This window comes from Papaver somniferum, chromosome 2 (genome assembly GCF_003573695.1).
Source record: "Papaver somniferum cultivar HN1 chromosome 2, ASM357369v1, whole genome shotgun sequence".
NCBI classification, from domain to species: Eukaryota; Viridiplantae; Streptophyta; class Magnoliopsida; order Ranunculales; family Papaveraceae; genus Papaver; species Papaver somniferum.
In genome coordinates this window covers 70,612,342-70,627,087 of record NC_039359.1, presented here as the reverse complement: position 1 = coordinate 70,627,087, position 14,746 = coordinate 70,612,342, and the positions used below count along the sequence as shown (strand labels likewise).

At 36.7% G+C, this 14,746-nt stretch overlaps 1 protein-coding gene across 1 annotated transcript; it reads right to left on the bottom strand.

Moving 5' to 3' along the window:
- Positions 1 to 436: 436 nt before the first annotated feature.
- LOC113353496 (glycerol-3-phosphate 2-O-acyltransferase 6-like) lies at positions 437 to 1,661 on the bottom strand. The gene is made up of 2 exons (XM_026597072.1): positions 1,647 to 1,661; positions 437 to 1,338 (listed from the first exon to the last, which is right to left on the bottom strand). The coding sequence occupies exons 1-2, from the start codon at positions 1,659 to 1,661 to the stop codon at positions 484 to 486; spliced, it is 870 nt and encodes a 289-aa protein (XP_026452857.1). The 3' UTR covers positions 437 to 483.
- Positions 1,662 to 14,746: the final 13,085 nt, after the last annotated feature.

Sequence of the window (14,746 nt, the reverse complement as noted above, 5' to 3'; positions counted from 1 at the left end):
TTCTGTCATCAGCATGGAAACTCAATAGCAGACATTCTTACTTGAAAACCATTCATAATCAAAGCTGAAGTGGATAGGGATAGGATTATGTCGACTCAATTCATTTTCTAATTTTGCTTTCTTGTTCTCCATTCCTTTATGAATAAATACTCTATTTAGAGTGAGATTTCGAAATGGTACATTTTGTTAACACTTAACAATGTCGTGATCCTGATCCATATACCTGTTCCCGAATTTGCACGCAGTTATCAACGTAGATTAATCTGTCTGGCGTGAAAAAGAATACATACCGTCTCTGAGACTTCATTGTACGTCCAGAGCATTAAATGCCCCTCAAATCCCACATTTTACTTCCCTCTTACTACATGACACACAATTTACTTGTTCAATTAGAAAAAGAGAATGACATCTGCATTGTGGAGTAATTACGCTGCACTTCCGCTGGTCACCACCGTGTAAGCGGTCTAGTTAACTTTTCTCTTTCTAAGACCGCACAGTGCCATCTGTTCCGGCGAGCATCTTATACTTATCTTTCCTAGTCAAGCTGGTGCATTCGAACTCAAGCGTTCCTGCTAAAACCCTCTGAATGTAGTTTGCAACTTCAATAGGAGACTTCCCACCTTTACAAGTCAGCTCAGTAGGCAACTGATGTAAGAAGGTAATCTCGTATGTTTGCATAGGGTTCATGAATTCGAAATATGGATCCATAAGCTTAAATCCGCGAGCAGATGTACCGAAAAATACACTTCGCTTCGCTTTAATTGCAACTGGAAGAATCCTATCTGTGAGCTCAGCAAACAATGCACTAAATCTAAGAAGAAACGGTTCTCTACAAGTTGTTCCCTCCGGACAAATCACTAAGTCCCGTTCTTCGAGCAAGCGTTTGATATGTTCAGCATCTTTCTCTCTTTCTCTTGTCAGGGCTACGCATTTAATAGGAGATATCAACTCTGAGAATTTGCTTAAACTATATGTGACGCAACTGATTTTCCTCCCTAAGGCGATAGCAATCAGCACTCCGTCCAACATGGTCCTATGACTGCAAACAAAAAGAACACCATTTTGGCCTTTTCCCGGAGCGGATGGAGGGTTTCCCTTTACGATTACTTTCATACCGAGGATCTTAGACGTGTGCAAAAGAATTCTTTTTGGTGAAAAAATGCCGAGATAGATCTTCAGAAGGGCTAGGATGAAACCGATTGGCAACCATAAGAAAATCAAGAGTGCATTCATCGGGGTCGGTCTTGGAACCAATCTTCCATCTTGAAATATCACCCGACTTAAAAGCTTGTTTTGCGGACCTGGTTCACATTTAGTCATTGGGACCATGTAACCTTCCTGAAATCACAGAATTTTTGACAGTATATTAGATCTAGTGAAAACTAACCAAGCTAATGCTTATTAATAATCACTGGGTTGGTGTTACTGTAGTATAATGGTAAAGTTAATGGTGACGATACATGTGATCTCACGGATCAAAATAATATGAAAATCACGATTGAGGACGTGAATTGGTTTCGAATATCCAATTATTGGACCACATCTGTGAGCTCAGCAAACAATGCACTAACGTTTAGGATAAGTGGTCCTATAATTGGAGAACCTAGTGGCCCTCCAGCAGAATTTATATAGGACAATGACATTACCTTGCAAATGGACATGAAAGCATGATCAGTTTCTCTATCACCCATACCCAAATCGGGCAAATTCTCACAGAATCGTCTTTCTAATTCGTCTTTCTTATGGATCCCAACGAGAACACCTGGGTTTTTAACAAATCCACTAGCTCTACCAGATTTATACAACACTTGAAGTTCTGTACCAAGAACTTCATCAGCACCTAAGAAATCTTTAACAAACGGTTCAACCATAATTCTTGGACTTGCGGTAATAATATATCTTTTGCCAAAAGAATTAAACACTTTCCAACTCATAGGATGAACATCTTCAGCGTAAAATCTTGGTAAGACCGAGCGTGCAACGATTTCGATATCTTTGATTTTTAGACCGGCAAAAGATACGAATATAAATGTTTTGATAGCTAACGCTTCTGATATGAAAATGTAAGAGAGGTAAACAAATGGAAAGTAAAAGAAGTAGCCCTCTTAAGAAACTACCAGCTTCAACTGCAACAAGCATGAAGTATGGGAAAGCGCTTTTAGATATTAAAAGAGTTCCGTCTAAATCTGCAGCGACCGATTGTTGTGACCGGTTTTGGCAATTACATTCCGAGATAGGTGGGAAACCATGACGACGATTTGAATTATGAGCAAGAGAGACCATGTTTGATCGAGTAAGAAATTACATGCAGGTATAGCTGATGATCAGTTAGGTTTTTTATGGGAGAGGGAATAATGAAGAGAAGAGACTAAAGAGATTGTTGTAGTGTGAGAATTTTATATCGTGTTTAGTTGGCATTTATGCAGCATGAAAATGAGGGCAGTTATGAATGCGGGCAGCATATTAGTTGAAAGTTAAAAATCAATGTCAATAAAAATACGTACGTCAATTCAATTATGTTGCTACAGCTTTGACAACGATTCTTTCATGTGGCTTTTAGTTCATTTAGCAGGAATACTTTCATTAACCCGAGTACACACACACAAAAAAAAATGATGGTGGCGACATGTGGAAAACCAACCTTTCATGGACCAAAACTGTACCTGTTTTAGTAGGGCAGTAATATACGGCGGGCACTTTAGTTGAACTCTGGCCGTGGATTTGTTCTCCGTTATCATTTAATTGGGTTTGACTATGGGATGATTTGGTATGTGCCTGGAGTCCTGGACGTATTTGGTTTGAGTATTTGCTATGTGCAGGAGTATAACATTGGACGTATTTGGTTTGAGTGTCACCCGCTGAACATAATTCTAGCAATTCGTAATAAGAATTTGGTACCTTGGTGTTTTAAAATTCAGTATGAAAACTGCATTAACTATCTCTGGCCGGTCCAGCTCAGGTTTTCTCGTATATATGGAGGAAATCCAGCGCAGTTTATTAGCTAAATGGGAGGTTAACTTTGAGTCTCACCATTGGTGGAACTCCAATCTGGAGTTTTATGCATGTTGCAGTAGAGGCCCACGGAAATGTCTTGCCTATCTATTAATGTTTTTTTCTTTTTGCATTCTTCTTCACTTTTCTCTAAAGATTTTGGTTACATCTCCCCTTATCGGTGTTTTTTATGTTTCGCTTTTATTAATAATTTCTTCTAGTGAGTTTCTCAACATTATATAAAAATATTATTTAAAGGTTAAAAAATTCAAAAAAAATATATCAAATTCATATGAAATCAAGACTTTCACCACCACACTATTTAGTGAACAAAAAATCTCAACGGACCGCGTAAAAAACTACACAAAAAACCGCCAGACACAATATACATGGACCCCTGTTAAACTTCCAAGGGGCGGGGCCATATATTTAAAAATCTGTGAGCGGCGGTTTTTTGTGCGGTTCGTTAATAACTGTTGTTTATCGAATTGGTATATCAAACTGTAAAGTGGTGTCCCTGTAGCATTGTCGAAAGATTAGTTTCCAATAAAATGTTATTTTAAGAGGGGCTCGATTTTGTTTATCATGGGACCAAATGTAAAAGTAATAATGCATGACTGGACTGGAGTTGTAAATAATATGGGTAATATGGGATACCTTATAGGCTTTGCAGGTGATAAGAGCAATTTTAGTCATTATTGTCAAATTCTCAAATTTCCATCTCATATATGTTTTTTTTTTCTTTTTCTGGCAATTTGGTTTATGGCGCATTGGTGAAGTAATTCCTATACTTCAACGCCGTTTAAATTAGGGTTTGAGAAGAAACATTATTCATAAATCCATCCGACTCAAACGGGTTTTATAAAAGCGTGTGGTATCAAACGTAATTATAAATTGCGTCTCGTTTACGACTTGATAAACACGTCTCGTTTACTGGTGATCATTGAAATTAACACCGGTATATCGTGAGGTTATATATTTTAGAATGTGCTCATTTTTAGTAGGCATGTGGAACTTGTAAGAGAACATATCTCCAAAATATTGTCTTCAAATTCTTTACAGTTTGGGTTTTATTCACGAAAATAACGTCCAACCAACATGTGAGATAGTGTAAGAATAAAAGTGTTCGCTGGTTTTTCCTCTATAATTTTTTTTTTTTGCTCCATAAATAAAAAATATATTAAGAAGGAAGTAGCCACCGAGCAAGGAAAAAAAAACAAGAGAAAGAAAACCCAAAAATAAACACAAACCTAGATATAAGGAGGTTCGAAGAAAAGAGATTTCCGGTTTGTTACTACATCATGAATACGATACCCAAATATGGAAGGAATAACAGCACCCGAGTGGAAAGTACTAATTTTCGAGTCGGTGATGATATCCTCTATTGTCCTCTTCTTTCCGGTGAAGATTCTCGCGTTCCTCTCTAGCCAGACGTTCCAAGAAATGCTCGCGGGAAGGCGTTTCCAAATCTCCTTACCGCTATTAGATCCCGAATACTTGCTCCAGAACTTGAAAAGATCCAACAAGGAAGCAATGGACGGAAGGAGAACATTAGCTTGAGAAAAAAAGAAAACCCACACCTGATTTGTAAAGACACAGTCCCAAAAAAGATGCTTTCCATATTCCGTCACCAGGTTACAAAAAGGAGAGACAGTCGAGGAAGAGTTACCAGCTAGAACGACTAACGGAATATTGCTTATAAGAAGATTATCAACTGTCGGGAGCCGCTCTAACACCAATTGCCACAAAAAGAAACTGACCGTATGTGGCCAAGCGCTAGACCAAATCTTCTTCTTAGGGAATGTCGCGCTATTAGTCAAACCCACCTCTTTGTTATACGCTGATTTAACTGTAAAAAAACTCCAGATTTGTCGCCCACCCAGACCAATTCGTCCTCTTCTTTTGGAAAAAATACAGTAGAATTAAGGAGAGTAATTACCTGGGTAAATTCAGCAATCTCTATATCATATAAGCGACGGCGAGAAATGTTGAGATTTCAATGACAAGCATGGTCATCTGGATTAAAGAGCTCAAGAAGAGAACAATGCTTGATGTTGGAAATTGCATATAACCTGGGGAAAGAGGTGGCTAGAGGGCCATGAATGCACCACTTATCCTCCCACAAACGGATCCTATCGCCCCTGCCCACCTTAAATTGAGTGAACTTAAGGAAATCATCTACAACCTTATAGATATTTCTCCACAGACTAACACCATGAGTATTTGTAGGAAGCCTAGTACGCCAACCCAAATCCAGCAAACATCATACTTTTCGAAAATAATTTTAGTCCAAAGAGAGTCCCTCTCCTTACCAAGACGCCACTACCACTTCTTCATAACACGTAATTTTCTTATATCTAGACCCCCTGATTAAGAGGTTTGTTTACAAACCTTGTTCCAACGAACCCAGTGAGAGCCCTTTATTTCCGCAGAGCTATGCCACACAAAAATCACCGATTGTCTTCTCAATTTGATTCACAACAGACTTAGGAGCTGAGAAAAGAGAAAAGTAATATCAGCAATAATATATCAACTCAATTGGATAATTTCAACAATACCCTGTAGTTCTTGATCTAAAATGTCTGAAAGTCTTTTTTTAATTGAAATATCACTGGATTATTTTTTATCAGGAACAAACAATAATCATCACTAATTTAAAAAAACTGAAGATGTTTGTGTGGTCGACGACCCTACGCAATATAATCTAAGAGAAAGCAATGTTGTTTTTGCAGAAAGCTATCGAACAATTTTCAAGATGGTTCAGAGTCTTCAGACACAGACGGGTGCAATTTCACTGGCACTTTAATGCATGAGTGGTTAGCTTGGAAGTACAGTCATTTTCAAAAAAAATTTGTCCTATTTGCAGGACCAAATCCGTAAATCACAAATGAATCGGGAGAAAATTATTGGAGAAAATTATTACAATTTTCTTTATAACAGTTATGGAGAAAATTATTGGATCCAGAGAGTTAGCCGCCGAACCTTCTTAGGACAACAGCCAAGCTACAACTGGATCCAATCGCTGGTTTCAGTATCTTCGACACAGGTTGGAGCGCGCTTTCATGAATTTATAAAGAAATTCATACAACGGTACTATATATAATGCAACGTATTAATGGGTTCATGCCTATTCATATTAATGAGTATTTAACTCACAATAGACCTATATACACATGATTCATCATTCGCCACGTGTCGGAAGAATTACACGTGGAGGACGCATAGCTTGAGACATCAGGGCACGATGCCACGTCTCTACATCCAAGGGAAATTTATCATCTACACATGGTCATCATCGAGCGGATCCGACGGCTAAGAACCTGGGAGCACTGAAGTATCAAGTCACTGAGAAGTACTGAAGAACACCCTAGGATCTACTTTACTCCATCTCGAGGAGGACCTAAGATCAACGATGGAGATTGGACTTACTGACACGTATGTGATAGGAGCCGCAGACATCTGTCTGGTACATGCAGGCAGCCTAACCACCCGTATTAAACACTCTGAACATAGAGTACGTGTCAACTAACCTGTGGATACAAGAAAGTGGATCTATTGCCTCACTATGTTGCCACACATCTATAAACAATGTGGCAATATGGAGGGGTTTTGCCTCACGCCATAACAGGTGTGGCATTAAGTAAGAGTTTTTGCTACGCATGTAAACAGATGAGGCAAAAGATACGTTTTTGCCTCATGTTACTATTTGAAGATGCAATAGCTTAATTTGTAGCCATATAGACGTGGCAACAGGTTTAAATAACGTAAAATAGCAGAATAAAGACATTTATTAAATATTGTTTTTCTTTTTTAAATAATTTTATCGATTAAATTATTAAAATAATAACAATAATATCCGGTTAAATAGAAAAGAAAAAATATCACGTGATTCACGTGCTTTTTTTTTTCGGTTTTGGGTAAAATCCCTAGATACGTATTCTTGGTAATGTCGAACAGCCAATATCTCATCTTTCTTTCCCTGTGCAATCTTTCTTTTCCTGTGCAACTTAACCCTAGAACTTGATTTTATTTTTTTCTCATATCCAGAGAAAATCATCTCGACTTGTTTTGTGTTCTTAGTTGAGGAGAAAGAGAATCTCGACGGCTCCCAATATCAGGTATTATCAACTCTTAAAACTCCATGTTTGTTTGGTAAATTTTTGATGTCAATCTGATAGATTGAGATAATTTGAAATCTGAGTTTAGTTTTTTGATTTTTATTAATAGTGGGTTGTGACGATTTGAATCATTTTTGGGATGCATAAAACTTAGGCAGATTGGTAACAGCTGAATGTATTATGAAGAAAGTACTCGTAATAATCGTTAGCTAAGTTTCCATTTCAAAAAGCTCGTTGATAAATAATCGTTCATATCACTTCTTTAATAGTTCTCCTGATAGATTTTTCTGAAAATTTCACAAGAGAAAATCCCTAATTGATTCTATGAATGCCTTTTAGAGTTGTTGAGAGTTCATCTTCATCACAAATTACAGGTAATTACAAATTTTAATTCCCGAGGTTTTTGATTTTGGTTCTACTTGCAGGTTCCTTTGTGTATGCTTAGGGATTAGGTTTTGTTTAAAAATTGGAAAACTCTTTAACGTTTCAATAAAACCCACTAATAATTGTTGGTTTGACTGAATTTGTCGATCTTATGTCACTTCTTTGCTACTTTCCAATTTTATCAAATTTGTCTCCTTTATTGGTTCTGAAATTTAAATTTCCTTTGTTTGTGTAGGTAGGAATAATGAACATTTTCTTTCTCCAGCTTGTACAATTTTGGGTGTCGTTCGTTACTTTGATTTAACACTCCTGCAGATTTTGACTTCCAACTCGAAAGGTTAGATGTTGAGATAGTAAATTGTGCTTGTGTTGTCCAACATTTAAAACCAATTTTATTTTATTTTTAATTAATTTCTATTGCTTGTGTTACTTTGCAGGATTGCCCAAGATTTCAGTTATCTGTCTAAGGCGAAGACAAACGAATCTTATCATCGATGCATTTGGGGAAAAGTTATCCTGCATCATAGTAACAGTAGTCACTAAAGTTGTATCTCCTCTATGGACTTTTGTTACTTAGAGGAAGATAAATTCTAGTCGAGTTAATCAAGGTAAGATTGTATTCAGTGGCTTTCATCTTCTCAAAGTTAGAGGAAACTTTTTTTTTTTTTTAGTATTCTTATATAAGTTAAAGAGCCTATACATAGTGTTAACCAGTGTCGTGGGTTCAGCTCCAAGCAAATTTTACTATCTCTGCCCGAGATGGTTATTTGATTATAGATTGTATTCTGTTTATCAAGTTCTGGCCTTCGATTTCGAGAAATTATGTTCTGTCTCTCTCTCAAATCGGAACGTAACTGTGTATAAAAATTAATAGGTATACGCAGCTGTATACCTCAGCGAGGTATGTTTGGAGACCCTTGTTAATTGTTAACTTGTAGATTTATCCGTATAGGTTTTACCCAAAAGTTTCTTGCTCTAAATAAAAATTCTTGCAAAAAAGTGATTACTGATTTACAAGGCCTGGATCATATATTAGTGCTATATTTATGTTAATACATTTCAGAACAGTCTGTCTGACTGTTTTTCTTCGTTATTAATTTGATTTCACACCCTAGTGGGGACTTTCTTTAAGGCATATATCTCTCTTTTGATGGTTATGGATATGTACTCTGTGTTAAGGATACATATATCACTGCTTTGGTTTTACTATAGACCTATTAATTTAGTTCAAACTCATAGCGATATGTTTTGAAATTTGTGATATGATGCCCTTCCTCAAAAGTTGTTTCTATTTATATACCTTGGTTCAGGCAGGCATTTCTAAGAACAGTTTGAGCCCGACTCTCAAATTGGTTATTTAGGGAGAACGTTGTTGAGTTTGATTCTTGCTTCTTAGGTCTCCTTCCCTGAAAAACGCAACCCATCATTCTGATCTCGTTATAACTGATGTAATTTTGTAGTGGTAAGTAAAGTGTTCGTTTTTCGGACTTGTTGAGATTCGATTTTAGACTTAATATAATATGTACAAGGAAAGCTGTCACAGTATCGAGAGGTACTGAGATTCAGGATTCCACCAAATTCCATTCATGTGACTCAATTAATAACTCCAATCAAATTATAGCTCAAATATTAAAAATATGGACTCTTATTCTTTTCCAAAAATAGATTTTTAAAACTTTAGATGTAAATCACAAGCATGGTGTATCAAAAGCTCTTACGTCTAAGCATACACCATCAAACGAAATCACAACTAATTAGTGAAAATCATGAATCAATTAAAATAAGTGCAAAAAGTCATAAAGAATTATTAAAATTACCACATGCGTGAAATAGGGTTTCCTCCGTTATCCCAGTGTTGGGGTTTAGCTCCTCATATTAATCATGATCTCAAAATACATGTATAAAGCTCAAAAGTTGATTAAAAGGGAGTAAAACAATTGAACAGAAAACTCTCAACAGAAATAACTGTTGCAAAGGCGTTGTTCACTGTTACAAGAAGAACGATATATATGAAGTGTTGTTGAGACTGCAGCTGCGACCCCCACAACTTTGTCGTAAACACTGTTGAAGAACGATTGTCTTCAGACGTCCGTTCTTCGTGTTCTTCAGCAGCAGCAGCAGCAGAAACATAGTTTGATCGAACTCTGATTTCTTATTCTCTGGCCCTCCTCAGGTTCCCAACCTCTCGACACCCCTTCTATATGAACCAACCAATCTATTTATATCAAAAAGGCCAATTAAATCTCTCCAAAATCTTCTCGAAATCTCTTCTTTTCTTTTCTTGGCAGTTACGGCAATAATCTTTTCTCTAAATTGTTCCACGCGTTTCTGAGCTTTCCCGATTGTCTCAAACTCTTCCTTAGATAGATATGTATCTTTGGAAAGATTTTTAGGTCTTTAGTCTCTCTAGAACTTCTAAAAATAATCTCAATAGGGTCCGTGTAAAAACACTTTCCCTGTTTAGCTCCAACTCGGTTTCTAGCCCAATTCGATCCAAACAAACGACTATACCAGGCTTGTTTAGTTGAATCACGTCCAGCCCAATCAATTCTGGCGATTGAATCTCACTAAAACACCTTCGAAATCAATCCCCAACTCTGCCAGTTGCATGCACAAAATTTCCCGCCAATTTCAGTTTTTGAACGTGAAGGGGAAAGGTTACCCCTTATCAAGTGGTCGCCCTTTATCCGCTTCTGAAGTCCGTATAACACTTGTCCCTTGGGTGCGTTTAGTAATTTTTCTGGGATGTTTTCCACACTTTTCTCGGGGTTCCTCCGGGGTATTTCTGGGATGTCACTGGTACGTCTGCTACGGAGGTTCAAATGCCACGTTTTGAGCCAATTTCGCCGCAAAAGCTTATTTCTCCAAAAACACCTACAAAGAGATAAAATACCAAAATAAATACAAGAATGAGAACTATCAATATATAGAATCGAGACAAATTAGACACAAAAATGTGTCTATCAAATACCCCCAAACTTATTATTTGCTAGTCCTCAAGCAAAACTAAAATAGAAAACAAAATCCTAACTCACTGTCGCAGGCATCGTCGATTGCATTTAGCGTATGCAATAAGCCTTTAAACCCCTAGGTGTCCCTAGTGGCCGAGTTATAGTCTCGGGAGGGCTTACAAGAGATATACCCACAAAACCTTTACTCCATACCCTAGCTATCTACGCAGAACCTTGGAAGGCACTAAAGAATCTCCTTGGTTGGCATACTTATTGACTATAAGAGGAAGTACCCTGATGCGAAATTCCAATTGATGTACACGAGTTTGCACTCAAGCATACTAAAATTCATATATAAGTGACAGAGCTCTACTTAGATAGTCGCACTATGGACATCAATATCCGGAGTCAAAATTAATCACATGGATAGATCAATAAGATGGATATATAGAAAAACATAAATGATTTTGATGTTTACTAAGTGAACCTATCCTAATGGATTGAGATACTAGTCTAACTAATATCAACACACTGGCATATACAAGGGTACCAGTTGTCGATAACCTAACTCTAGGTCAACACAACTGGCATATACAAGGGTACCAGTGGTCGACTTTATTGAATTTTCCTTATGGTCAAATGGTCCGGCCTCAATTTTTTTTTTTTTTTATGTTTTTTTTTTTTGGTATCTCAATCACTCTAATCACCCTAGCATTGGTAAAAACTTGAATCGTGGGCCCCACCTAATCACTTAGAGAAACATAGTTTAAAAACAAAACAAAATAAAAATAGAAGTGAAAAGGACTCAACGAGATATGGTGAAACTATCATGTTATTTCTAACACCTGAGCTCTGTGCTTTTATGAATAGACTCTTTAGATGTTGTCATCTAATCAGATTGGTTCCTCAACTCCTACAACCAACATGCTTCCATCCACTTAGATTAGTTAGTGCAATCCTAAATAGGCATAAATTTCTAAGCTCTGGAGTTTATTTATTCATGCTGTAACTAAAAAGTTTCTCCCATACCCCCAAACTTAAATCTAACATTTTCCTCAATGTTCTAAAGATAAAATTAAAAGCATGAACAAGGAGAAATTGTTACCATTTGAAGCAAAAGAGATAAGGAAAGATATTACCGTGTCGCATGAATGTTGGGTTACCTCCCAAGAGGTGCTAAGTTTAACGTCTTCAGCCAGACATAAGAAAGGATTAATTACCTCGTATCATAAAGTAATAGCCGAAATATCTGTGGGTCATCAAAACCAAATAGAGCTATCACAAGTAAAAGGAATCTGCAACATGCCAAGAAAATTAACAAATAAAGTGCACCCTTGTCTAGTTTCCTGTTTAAGACAACTACATCTAGATGTGGTTCAGGTTCAGGTTCTATAACTGGGTCCAAATAAAATATTTTCATGGGTTGGAATTCCTCAAAGCTAAGATCTGGTTCAGGTATTAGAGTCTGAAGAAACTCAAGTAAAAATTTAAAAGAACATAATAATAACCTGAATAATTGAGGATCCTTAAAGTCAATCAGTTTTGACTCACACAATCGACCACGATGAAACTGGTGTTCAATCTTAAGCAAATGTATCGACCCTAATCTCTTAAAGTAATTAGGTTTAGTCTCAAAACTAAATAATTGACACATCTGAAATTTATACGTTCCCACAATTGGTTGAAAAATATTTGGTGGGAAAACAAAGTCGATCTTGGTATCATAGCCTGGTCTAACCTCATCAACCATAGGATGAGTTTCTAACAACTGAACTTCCTTATGGACATCACTAGGTTCAGGAAAACGTGTATGAAGATAATCTTGCAAAATGGTTGAGGCACATATGTCAAGCCCGAAGTGAGGGACCTTTATAATAGTTAAAGCACATGGAGAATGATAATCACCCCCAAACTTAGAGTTTTCAGTGTCTCTAGAAAGACTAGTCACAACTTCCCTAATTTCAAGGTCATTAGATTCCTGAAAATGGTCAATTGATTCTTCTAAGTATGGTTCATCCTCACTCATCTCTACGAGTTCACTTTCTTTGTCTAAGACTAATGTTTCTAAATCGCTAGACTCTAAAACAATATTCTCAGAAAAAACTTGTTCCTCTAAACCATTATTAGCTTCGTAATCAAAAGGAAATACTACATCGTCTAAAACGGGGGTATCTCTAGTCAAATCCCCGTCCTTTTGAATAGGTGAATAATTATTAAAATTATTTGGATTTGAACTAGAAACATTATCATTATTAAGCTCAATTGGAGTAACAAATTCCTGATCATTATGCCTACTTATTTCAAATTCTTCATCAACACTATCCTCATCATATTCATCATTATAATAACATGAAAATGGTTGAACCTCATCTAAACAAGTAGTGTTACCAATTTTATCCTCGTCATCTTGATTATGCAAATAACTATCCTCATTTTCAAGGGTACTATTGGAATCACTGTATTGGAAATTAAGATTATTTCGAGCAATTCTTTCGTTCGTCTCAGCTATCAGCTTGAAGGATTCCTCTATAGAAAGTTCTCTTTCGTCATAAACTAAGTTATTCATCTCAGCTAACTTACGTGTCGACTCCTCTAATTTCCTGAGGGACTCTTCTAAAGGAGAAATATAAGAACTTTGCTCGTATGACCGGTGCGTGTGTGGATAGTAATTGGGATCATCAAGGTATGAGCCATAACCTTGAAAAGGCTGATGTTCCCAACCACTATTCACACTATGGTCAAAGTAGTAACGTCCATTTTGAAACTCAGTCGGATATTCGTTGTATTAGCTATTGTAATACCAGTTCGACATTCTATTGCAGAGGTGTGAGTTGTCACACAAAATAAAACCCACTGACAGGGGATTCGTGGGTGGATAGAGTCTTACCTCCCGTACCAGACGGGCGATGAACCGTTGAATTCGACTCAGGCCACCGACTCCGATGTCAGTGTACGAACCCGAGGGGCCGAGACAGTATCGTAACTGTCGTCCTTCCCTGCAAACAGTTTATATTTAATTTTTAACCCTTCCTTAGGGTTTTAAAAATAATGTCCAGTCCAAAAATAAAGTCCAAAAAGTTTCCAAAAATAAAAATAAAAATTACAAAAACTAAAACCCTATTTACAATTTCTAAAAATAAAACAAAATAACTATATACAAAATATTCTTCTTCACTCCTTTCGGATTCCTCTCTTCTTTCCTTCTTTGGCGATGCTTTCCTTTTATAACACTTTTTCTTCCCTTGTAGCTTCGCCCCAAATCCGAAAAGAATCAAAAAATACAAAAGGCGTAAAAGAGAACAAAAATTCTAAAAGAAATAAAATAAATCTAAAACCTAAAACCTAAAACCTAATACAAATCCGCGTCGGCGGCGCCAAAAATTGATGTAGTCTTATAGTGGTAAGTAAAGTGTTCGTTTCTCGGACTTTTTGAGATTCGATTTTAGACTTAATATAATATGTACAAGGAAAGCTGTCACAGTATCTAAAGGTACTGAGATTCAGGATTCCACCAAATTCCGTTCGTGTGACTCAATTAATAACTCCAATCAATTATAGCTCAAATATTAAAAATATGGACTCTTATTCTTTGCCAAAAATATATTTTTAAAACTTTAGATGTAAATCACAAGCATGGTGAATCAAAACCTCTTACGTCTAAGCATACACCATCAAACGAAATCACAACTAATTAGTGAAAATCATGAATCAATTAAAATAAGTGCAAAAAGTCATAAAGAATTATTAAAATTACCAAATGCGTGAAATAGGGTTTCCTCCGTCATCCCAGTGTTGGGGTTTAGCTCCTCATATTAGTCATGATCTCAAAATACATGTATAAAGCTCAAAAGTTGATTAAAAGGGAGTAAAACAATTGAACAGAAAACTCGCAACAGAAATAACTGTTGCAAAGGCGTTGTTCACTGTTACAAGAAGAACGATATATATGAAGTGCTGTTGAGACTGCAGCTGCGACCCCCACAACTTTCTCGTAAACACTGTTGAAGAACGACTGTCTTCGGACGTCCGTTCTTCGTGTTCTTCAGCAGCAGCAGCAGCAAAAACAGAGTTTGATCGAACTCTGATTTCTTCTTCTCTGGCCCTCCTCAGGTTCCCAAACTCTCGACACCCCTTCTATATGACCCAACCAATATATTTATATCAAAAAGTCCGATTAAATCTCTCCAAAATCTTCTCGAAATCTCTTCTTTTCTTTTCTTGGCAATTACGGCAATAATCTTTTCTCTAAATTGTTCCACGCGTTTCTGAGCTTTCCCGATTGTCTCAAACTCTTCCTTAGAT